Source organism: Lepisma saccharinum, chromosome 5 (genome assembly GCF_977018435.1).
Source record: "Lepisma saccharinum chromosome 5, izLepSacc3.1, whole genome shotgun sequence".
Classification (NCBI taxonomy): domain Eukaryota; kingdom Metazoa; phylum Arthropoda; class Insecta; order Zygentoma; family Lepismatidae; genus Lepisma; species Lepisma saccharinum.
Window position 1 is genome coordinate 68828401 of NC_139233.1, and position 11583 is coordinate 68839983.

Here is an 11583-nt window from a genome sequence, read left to right on the forward strand (position 1 = left end):
TCTAAGTTTTCTTTAATACACAGATTTTGGTGTTTTACATATTTGAAAAGTTGTTCCAGCATTAGGAAAACTCAAATAACTGAGATATTTGATCCCAAAGCATCACCCATGTAAGTAAAACAAACTCATATGCCCGATTATTTTCACTCTTTTACGTAAGAATTTCCGAACAGCAGGAAAAGTAACTCCTGACATAGCGTAAAATTAAAATCGCCACCAAACCTAACCACTATTTCAAACATGAACATATTTTTTTAAAAAAGTACACACTGGAGAATGGATGAAGGGAAACTCTGCAAGACCACAGAAATATAATTTTAAAAATGCATGTTAGACAGTTTCATAGTTTCAAAAAATGTCCCAGTCAGAGTGCATTGGCTAAATGTAGTGTATTTATGTTAATAAATTTAAACCTAAAAAGCCTAACATAACCACGAAAGCATTCCATGGTTACGCCACTTGATGGGTGTTGGTGTGATGATTCTTAACCGTGGTGGCATACACCAAAACTGTCTGCAGTAAATCTCCTGCCCCCTGATGTCACACCAGGATTGCCAACCTTCAATCTCAGATACTTCCCATACCACAAAGATACAAACCGCAAACATAACACAACATGTCAAATTCAGTTCATTTGCCAACCTTCAGTCAAGCCATGACTTTCAAAATCAATGTGTTTCTATAAAAGTATAACAAAAGCAATGCATTAACACAATTACACAGATTGTTCATATCACAGGGTAATGAAGATGCCCCCTTAATTAGTAGTATCACCAAAAAACCCTCTTTACTCCACTATAATACATCTCCATGAGCTAAAATCAACTCAAACTTCATGCAATCTTGCAAAAATCTTTACTTTCTACTGGGGTTACGGAGGGTTAACAGTACTGACAGTATTTCAAATTGTTTCAAAACTCATGACTAAAAACAAATTGTTTGAAATGTTGGACTTCATAACAAGGAAAACATTTTCAATACGGTACATAACTTTCTCATTCCAATGTAAAATGAACATTTTATTCTGCTTTATTAACCTACAAAGTCCAAACAGAAGATGGCAACTATACACTGAAAAAATTTCCAAAAGCATAACACTTTTCTTGACTCCAGTTGCCTACTGTGTCAATTCTTTAATGTTCATCCTACTACTCAAAAGAGTAAATGTGTCCAGCCAGGGAGACTATAGTGTATGCCAGGTGATATTGTTTGGGAGAAATTTTCATTTTGGATGCAAAATCTGCTCAAAACAAGAATGCAAATCCTCATGCTGCTAAATATCAGCTGAAACTACAATTTGGGATATAAGTGATATTTAAGAATGGAAATAGGGTAAAGAGTGGAAGTATAAATAATAGAGCTCCAAAAAAACTGGCTTTCAAGGGGGGGGGGGATTTTAATTTTTTGCCAATTGTAGTGAACTCATTTCACTTACAGTTTCAGAGGTACACTATTCTACATTTTGCAACTAGCTAAGTAATTCTATACATGGTGTAGCACCTTCTAGTCACCAATTTGTTTTGCCTAACTAGCATGTGTCAAGTGTGCCTACCAAATGGCATAATGTTAACACCATCATCTTGTAATCAACAGGGTACCTGATTAGATTCGCGGTGGAAACATTACATAGTGATTTGGATTGCACTTTAAAACTAGGTTCAGTCTCAGTTAGTCTACCTGAGGAAAATGGGCCCAAAAACTGAAGTTATCATGCCTCTTCTGTCAAATTCACAGATGAAACAAATGTTAAAATCAAATTATTAGAGGTTTCAGTAAAATTACAAAACATAATACAATATGTATGCAGAAGTACACTTATTACGTGAATGAGTATGTACCCTCCTAGGGCCAAAAGCTGTTAATGGAAGGATATCAGAGCATAAAGATGAATTTAACTAAAACTCTCAAAAACGGCTTAAAAATAAAAAAATGTCATATGGTCAAACCATGTTAGTTTCTGCCTCAGCTCTATATCCAGAATTTTCCATCTGATCTGAGGGTGGGCAGGGTTTCTCAACCAGTGGGCCACAGCCTTCGTATTGGGCTCTGTCAACAAGCTTTGACATTATTTGCCGTATTTGCCATTTTCGTATAATTTTTTTGAGGAAAAAGCATCATCTTATATTATGTATAAAATAATTTGTAGCTATATTTTCAACAAATAATTTACATAATCTAACTAGCAAATAATACAGTTTGATCTTTTAAACCACACTGCAAGAAAGCAAGAAATAAATTGTCCAATTCAGAACAGAAAATTTCCAAAAATGAAGGTAATCAACAACTGAGTATCGGCACGTAACACACCCTGTTTCTCAGATCTATTTTTAAAGGGTAAAAAGTGCATCTTATACGTTGGCAAATATGGTAATTGAACTATTACTCTATGATTATGTCAGAAATAAAGGATGCAATTTAATTAATGCACAGAGTTTAAAAAATTAGGACCATATTCACAAGTAAAATTGTTGGGATCGAAAAATTACTATTGAAAAAATAATTTACCAGGTTACGATCTCACGAAGGATGAAATCCATTCCACAAGTTCCTCATGACCAGGTTAAGTAAAATTATACATGATGCACTTCAATACAAATATTTTTAGTTTAATACAAAAGGGCTTTAACACTAGATTTTCAATTTTAGATACAGTTCACGAGTGAATAGTATTAGCCCCATCTAGTCTACTGAACTTTATTTACATTCAAGTGTAGTGCAGGTGCATTCCAATATAAGCTGGTGTTAGGAAAAGTAGATGCTGTATGCAAGAATAGAGATGTTTAAGTTCAGAATAGTAAACAAATGACTTCATCATGGTTTGAAAATTCATTTTCTTAATTACCACATATGTTATCACACTACACATTGTACACTGCTCCATAACACAGCACAAACACAGTGCAGCAAACTAGATGGGGCAAATATTGAGGGTATACAGTACCCTGCCCCCTTTACGTAATAACTGTATATAGCTGTGACACTTTTTTAATTTCAAAAGTGTGATTTCAGTTTGTTTTTATATTATTTTATATATTTTTCATACTTTATATCCAAGTAAATACTGCTGCATGATGTTTCATTTATAAAATAATACTGTGTAAATAATATATATATATATATATATATATATATATATATATATAAATATTGAAGTTTCTTACGAAGTTACACTTACACAATTTACAAAATCAACTTATGTAAAGGTTTACGGAATGCATTACTTACGTAACTCGGGGGGTTTACTGTATTTGATAAGTGTAAAATCTCTACTTCCTTTACATGCATGTTCACATGTGTAATTCAAAACAAATTATATCACATTATCCCATTCCGTTAACAAAAAAGGTACCCTTAACCCTCTGTACTACCTCGAGGAAATCAAATATTTTGCATGGTTTATGATAATTATGAATTTTTTCCGCTGCTTTTAGCTCGTGGAGATGTGTTACTGTGAAGTAAAGTATGTTTATTATCTTGGTGTGAAGCAGATCAGCTGCCCCAAGCCTTAGTGCAAGTGAATATAATTAGTGATATGTGACCCCTTTGATTTGACACACCTTAAAGGAAAAAACAACAAAAAAAGCCACAGTAAAAGCCAGTTATCTCCCACTACTTCCAACTCAAATACATAATTTAACAACATTCTCATTAAGGGGTTAAATATACAGCACCCAACACAACATTCAACAAGAACAGCCATACTTTTACACCGTTAGGTTGGTGTACTAGGTCTGGGACTGATCACAATTTTCTACGTGTTCTCTCTATACGAGTGATATCAACAGGTTTTTACTAACGCAGCCGGGCCATATGTCTCCGTTAATTGAGTTTTCCACATGCTGGAATCAAGTTTATATTTAGTAAAACACCGAAATCTGTCAATTATAACAAAATTCAAAGTAAATTCTCAAGGGGAGTATAGTGGGGAATATCAACCCCCCAAATTTGCAAAGTGCTATAATTATGTGAATCTGTATTTGCTATGTAGATATATTTAATAACCCTACTGAAATATTAACATAACACTAGGAAAAACCTGTCCATGCAAAAAAAAAAGTGCTTTTTTTGCAACTACTATATTAAATATGGATTCAATGTCTAAAGTTGTGAAAGAAGAAAAACACTGGCATCATAAATCTACATACCAAATACACATTCACATAACTAGAGCACTTTTGCAATATTTTGGGGTCTTGGACTAATTGTACCCACTCGAGAATTATATTGAATTTTCTTTTAATACTAATTTCAATGTTTTACGCAATATAAAATTGGTGCCAAAACGCGGAAAGCACAAATAAGTGATATGTGACCCCATTGATTTGAAACACCTTAAAGAAAAAGCCCAAAATACAGTAAAAAACAGTTTTGTCCCACTATTTCCAACTGTAATACATAATTTAACAACGTTCTCATTAAGGGGTTAAATATTGTCAAAACCTCACATGGTTATAATTCCAGTAAAACTAGACAAAATAAGCTGAAAAAATACTAAAAGAAAAAAGAACTTATGTCAAGAAGAATACTTAAAAATTGTACAAAATCTACTGTGGCTGTGTTGATATTTTTCTTTTAATATGAGCCAAATTATTACTCCAAGTAAATATTTACAGGTTCGAACTGAACAACATGGCTACAGTGGATTTTGTGTAATTCAAGATTACATCTCCCATAACCCCACATATACTAATTCAGTTTAAAAACTTGAACTGTCAAATACTGAAGAAAACAATTACTCACTCATCCTCTTATACATTAATCATGTGCAACTTCAGAAAAGGATTATCTTAGCATTTTCCAATTATGAGCAGGGCAATTGGTTAATTGTGTATTTCAATTCTCCTAACAGTAATTTCAAAAATCACTTGCATAATTGTGAATTAAAACAGTGAAGTGAAACCTCAGCTCCTGAAGTAACCACCTGCGAACCAAGACGCAACAAGCTACTGTCGGCAAATATAAGCAGGAATGATTGCTCTTTCCTACAGACAAAACAATCACTCTAAACAGTCTCCAGTACTAGATCGGATTTAGCAATGAAATGAAAACTCCCATAGCTATTCTTCTAGTCTATATGGAATGGTATGGTTAGAAGGTGTAAGGATGGCCAAAACACTGGCCTAGTGTAGCCTACTTACAACTGTATGTATACTCACAAATACAGTAAATTGTACATTAATAGCAACAATATGAACCTAATGGACAACACCACAGTATTTTTAAAAGTGTAAATGATAGTATGGAATTACAATGAACTTATTATTAAAGGCACAATAAAATTACATTATAGTAGAAACCAAAATCTACATTTCAAGGTAAAAAAAAGTGCTAAAACTTTAAGAACTGAATTCTAAAAAGTCTTAAATTACACTGTACCTCCAACCCTGATTCGTGGGCGCCAACGTAAGTTAAGTTTACATTGATAAAGTACTTAAAAAACTTAACCGCTCTGTTTATCTGACATTAAACCTTTGGCGAAGAAATTCAGAAAATGAAACAATTTGTCAATGTTTATACAAAAAAAAACAATCCACGTAGCATGGATGAATGAGTCGCTTGACGTGTCGCGACGAATGGAAACTTTTGTTCGATGAAATCACCAATACAACTATTAAATACTTTCATCACATACTTATACACTTCAATTGAAAAATTTTCAGACTCCCATCTCTTTCCCAATTCATGAAACAAGGTCCAAATGAATGTACATGCACTCAACTCAATTTTGAAAAACAGTTCCCGTGATTCTGTCAATTCTGATTACCACGCCGCTCGCCTTGCGGCAATGATCATGTACACCACGTCGGACAAGATCCGCCATCTTGAGCCGGATCAAGACCGAACAATTAAGACAGTTAGGCTTATAGCCGGCACGTTTTAAACTCCGCCTGGAATAATTATATACAAAATAATAATACAAAAACGATCAACTACATTATAAACTTAATAACCTCGCTAAAAATTGATCTGTACAGATACACTTCATCGATAAATTATGACGAAACGTTCCTGGAGCCCACACCCCTCCAGCAGTGCAAGATGTAGAGCCAACGTGTTCACCGGTTAACAATCGCTAATAAATACCAATGCATTTTTTTCATATAAATATTTCCTCTCACATTTTCATACACCCCAAAAAGTCCAACACTTACAGTACAGAACTAATACCATTGAATTTATGTGCAGACTGTCAATGCACCACGGTAGTCAGTTTCCTACAAGCATGGTGACGAGCGAGCAACTTGAATTTAATACTTACCTCAAATCCGTCTGATTTTGCCCATACATTTCCATCGTGTCCTGCTATGGCTGCTTTGGTCACACATCGAGATGCCAACAATTGCTTGTCAACGTAATCCTGCCAGCTCATGATGTCCCGATAATATGTTAAACTGTCTTAAGCACACAAAGCAACTATCACCTACTTCTTCTTGCCACTACTGCTGGCTGAAAGAAGTAGTCCCTCCTTCAATCAGAACTTCTGATATCCTTCCGCGGGAAATGATTCATCTTTTATTTCAATGAAAATGTGCCTATAAATATAATGTTATTGTCTATAAAGCTTCAATAAATACAAATCTAAATAGCTGTAATCATCAAGAAACAGATACACATACAAATTGCGTATGTTTCTTAATATTAGGAACTATTTTGAAGCGAATAGTCTTCCTGTGACGGTTCTGTAAAATTAGTCATCAAAAACATGTTTCCACTGTGTCAGTGTCATTAATCGAAAACTCGATGCGTTCCAAAACCTATTAAAACGAAATGAAACTTTTATTTATTGAAAATATAGCTAGTGAATTAAAATGTTGCCTGAATTCAGAGGTACAATTGGTTGCTATGCAAAGGTGTCCAGCATTTAAAAACGTATTCTGCTTAATTGTCCACACCCTTTTATTCTAAAGTAAATCTACCCGTTTAAAAAGTTAAAAATCGGAGGTAAAGTAGGTGCTTCATTTTATTGCAATAAAAGTGATAGTCAAAGGAAATTATTATTTTATCATTTAACGTAAGCAACTGGTGATTCTCTAATGTACTCGGAACGTAAACGTTCTGCTTTTACGTCTTCTGCTGCGATTCTACTGCATCTCATACGTCGTATGATGACAATAAATTTAAAATACGAGTAACTATGCATTTAGATTTGATAAGTTGCATTCAAGTCGACAGATTCTCTAACAAGTTTTTAAAAAATAAATTGACAATTTTACTTCAGGCAGGGGGAGGGGGGGGGGAATGTATGCGTGGTGCGTTACCAGAGACGCTCAGCAATCCCATTATTGGAGACAAGTGCATACATGGGCGTCCGCAGGATTTTTACGAGGGAGGGGCAAGGAAGGTGTTTTTTCCAAGGGGGCAAACAAGGCACATTTTCCCCCAAAATAGTGTTGTTCCCTAAAAAAAACATTGCTCAAATTTGAATTTATGGTGTTCATGCAATAATTAACACATATTATTGTGGCTGAAATGCAATTATATGTGTGAAATACATAATTTTTGGTTGACTTTCGTTTTCCGGGGGGAGGCACGGCCCCCTTGCCCCCCTTCCGTACGCCCATGAGTGCATATTGGTTGATTGATTGATTTAAGATATGTATTTTAGAGAGACGATTGTCTAATATTCCGATTATTAGGAGGCATTGGTTTTCCGTGGAAGCAGAGGCGGTTCTAGGACATTATGTCCTGGGATTAGGGCCTTACTATGAGACAGGTCGGGTTAACATGCACAACATCTCAGAACATCACAATTTAATAAAAATTTTTTTTTTTTTGTTCTTATTTATTATCCATCTTCCCTTCCCTCTAATAGTGGGAGCGCCAACCATTCGGCAAGAACACTAAAAATAAAGCCAAAACTTGTTTAGAGTTCACTTTATCCTCAGACAGACTAATGGGAAATCGATCTACATATTAAAGAACAACCCTAACCAACAATTGTGCAATGTGCCTCTCTACCGGGGATTGAAACTCTTGATTACAAGGTGACAGTGCACTAGGTCATCGAAGAGACATTAAAAATCACGTAAAATATTAAATTTGCATTATCTTGCGATTGTGAAAATTAAGGCCTTTACATTTCTCTGCCCAACATGAAAACAAGAGCCAATCAATTAATGTTGTTGTCATTTTCGAATTCTGCATCCTGAAATCAGTAAACATTTAATTGTACCTAGAACAGTGTACTTCGGTAAATTCCGGAAGGGGACCAGACCCTTGTTTATTTACTTCAGTGCCGTTAGATTGACTGCGACGGTGAGGATAAAGGAAGATAATAATATGACACACATCGGAGTACTGCACGGGATATTGGAAGGAACATTCAACACGTATCAAAATAAAGAAGGGGCAGGAAAATGAAACGTTCAGAGATAATGCAAGATAGGCTTGTAATCGCAATGTGCACAATTGATAAAATTATTTGCTCAGAAAGTTCCCCTGAAATAATTTTCTTCTTTTTTGTGTGTTGAAAATTTCAGTTACGGCGTTGCGTATTCAAACGGTATATTGACATAATGTTTACGCAGTGTGCGAATTAACGGGGGGGGGAAGGCATGGACTTTCCAGAAGGGGGGCCAACGACCCACCCCTGGAAATTGAATGTCCACCTAAAATTATATATTTCACACATAATTTCATTTCAGTCACAGTAATATATGTTAATTATTATAAATTCATTAAAGAAACATGATAATTTCAGACTGAAATAGTGTTTTTTGAGGGGGCATCACTATTATGGGAAAAAATATCTCCTTTGGCCCCCTGGAAAAAAATACCTTGCTTGCTCCTCCTTGGAAGAGAATCCTGCGGACGTCCATGAGGGGAGAAGATTCACAAGAATCTTTTAGGTGTGTTAGATGAACATCAAGTTTGAACTTGGCAAATTTGGTGAAGTCTTTCGGTTACTAGTTCGATAGTTCTTTTTGTGTATGAGTTTGGGTTTCCTTACAATGTAAATACATGTAGTAAGTGTTTCTAAATTATGTTTAAATGTTCTAAGACTAAGGTACTTACTTAGAATTGCCAGGAAATGTTTTAGTTTACTGGCTGGTAACATATATAAATTTGCATACCCTCAAAAAAAATTAAGAAAAACTACATCTTGAAATGAAATAACAAATATGCAACTGAGTGGGCACTGGGCATCCTCCCCTACCCCCCAGGCAAAAAGCTTAATTCGCACAGTGTCAAAAACGTGTCAAGCCAGTGGAAAATGTGAGGAGGGAAGAGAAATAAAGAAGCGAAATACATCGAAAGAGAGAGAAAGAACAGAAGTGAAAAATAAAAAAGTGGGACAGAGAAAGAGTGAAACAAAAGAGTGAAACAAAAGAAGTGAAATTAGAGAAGTGAAATGCAGGGAAAGAGAGAGAGAGAGAGGGAGAGAGAGCGAGAGCGAGAGAGAGAGAGCGTGGAGAGGAATTAAAGGGAAAATAGAGAAAAGAAGAAATATAGAAGACAGAATAAAAATAAAATGGTGGAAAGAGGAAGCCAGAACAAAGAGATATTACCAAGGGAGCCCGCAGGATTTTTTCTCAGGGGGGGCAGTCATAAACTTTTATTATTATTATTATTAATGATAATAATAATATTGCTATTATTACTGCTATTATTGTTTTTATTTTTGTTGTTATTCTTATTACATTACTATTACTTGTTCTTTTTAAAATTACATAGATTTGTAACTTCCATATTCTGTATATATAATTTGCATATCTGTATACCTAGGTACTTAACATTAATTCATTTAGGACAAAAAGCTGTTTTTTATAGTTAGATACTCAGTGTAAAATAGACTGTAAGCTTAAATGTAAGCCTATTTCTAATAACAATAATAATAATTAATAATAGTTGCTGTAACTTACGGGGCCTGTAAGTCACAGAAAACAATACTTTTTCTTATAAAATATCTCTATAATTTCACTATTCGAATTACATTAACTCTTTCCAGAAATCTCAGGGGGGCAAGTGCCACCCTGGCTCCCCCTGCGGGCGCCCTTGGATATTACGAATGAATAAAGAGGAAAGAAAGGTAGAAAGAAGACACAAGTAAAAAAAGACAGACTAGTGATACAAATAAAAAGGGAGAAGGTAGGGCAATTTATCCTCCTTTTGGGCGCGACCACGGACACTCACTTGACGCTTGAAAGAAGAAAATAATACTGATAGCTTCATGGACAAGCTTACATTTGAAGATCTTAACATATCTGTGCTACAATTTCAACTGTTACATTATGGAAGGATAAAACATCATTACTGATTAGGCGATCTTGTTTACTGGGATATTTTAGTGAGGAGGGGGGGGGGCATGCATCCCTCCCGTCAAACTCGCACCCTGAGACCGTCATCATGACGACGTTCAACTTAACGCAGCCTCGGTGGTGTACCTGGAATTCGTTTTAAACACTCTGCTCTTATGAAAAAGCAAATCTTGTTCTTCACTTTGCCTTGTTGAACGCCATTAGCCAAGCTCATTTCCACAAGGGAAGTTGAAGGAGACCAGCGGAAGGAAATACCTTAGCGATAACGCCAAGCACAGATATCCAAGAGATGACGAAACGTTTTCTCTGAAAGCACTTGTACCATTATAACTTCAAAAACCCAAACCAATGGAAGTAATTTTACATCCCGGTGGGGCTTCAGTAATTTCCTTTTCCACATTTAGATATTTTTTAAGCTTGTGACCTACTTAATAAAAGATAAAATTGTGCCGTTGTAATAACAATAATAAGACTAGAGTGTATAAAAAAACTCAAGGCAGACACGTATCTACAAATATGTGTCTTTACTGCCTAACCAAGTGTCTCAGAAATAATTAGTTTTAATAATACATTCTATTTTATTATTATTATGACATGAAAAGGTAAAAAGACTGCGTAAAATAGAGCTATAACGGGATACATTCATTATCTAGTCTGTAGTTAAATCATGGTAATTTTTGTAAAAAATGACATTTTTCGAAGCAAAATATAAAAAAAATTAAAAATACAAGATTTATGAGATAACAAAAACGTTATTCTAGATGATGAGAAATTATTATTATTATTATTATTATTATTATTATTATTATTATTATGTATTGTGCGTATTTCAACACATCATCGGCACTCAGCTTTATTCGGTAACAAGAGTATGTATCATCACGAAACGGAAAGGTCCCGATACCCGGTGGAGGCACATTGCACAGTGGTTCCCTCTTTAAACTGTAGGTCCAGTTCCGATTAGCCTAGCTGTGCATGAAGTGGACTTAAAACAACTCAAACCAGGCCCATACCCATGATTTTTTTTAGGAAGGGGCCAGATCCGAAAACGTGATAACATACATTTATCATACATAAAGAGATTACAAAATAGTTCGAATGTTTTTTTTTAAGTGTTAGATTTTATTTAATTCTTGCTTTCTATTAATGATCATAAGATTTCATACTTGTAGTCTTGCATTCGTATTATATTTTTATTTTGTATACGATGCCAGGATTTTTTAATCAAATCAAATCGACATCAACACAAATTTAATTTCCTTAGGATGTGATGATGTGGGACCACCTATTCCCCAAGGAGAATGCTCGTGATGATTTTCGTAAT

General features: G+C 34.9%; 1 protein-coding gene across 1 annotated transcript in view; it reads right to left on the reverse strand.

Moving 5' to 3' along the window:
- chic (profilin chickadee) overlaps positions 1-6448 on the reverse strand; it is a 31031-nt gene extending 24583 nt beyond the window's left edge. The window contains exon 1 of the mRNA XM_083122621.1: positions 6260-6448. Coding sequence (XP_082978747.1) covers positions 6260-6370 — 111 coding nt within the window. The 5' untranslated portion in view covers positions 6371-6448. The remainder of the gene's footprint in view (positions 1-6259) is intronic.
- Between the last annotated feature and the right edge of the window lie 5135 nt (positions 6449-11583).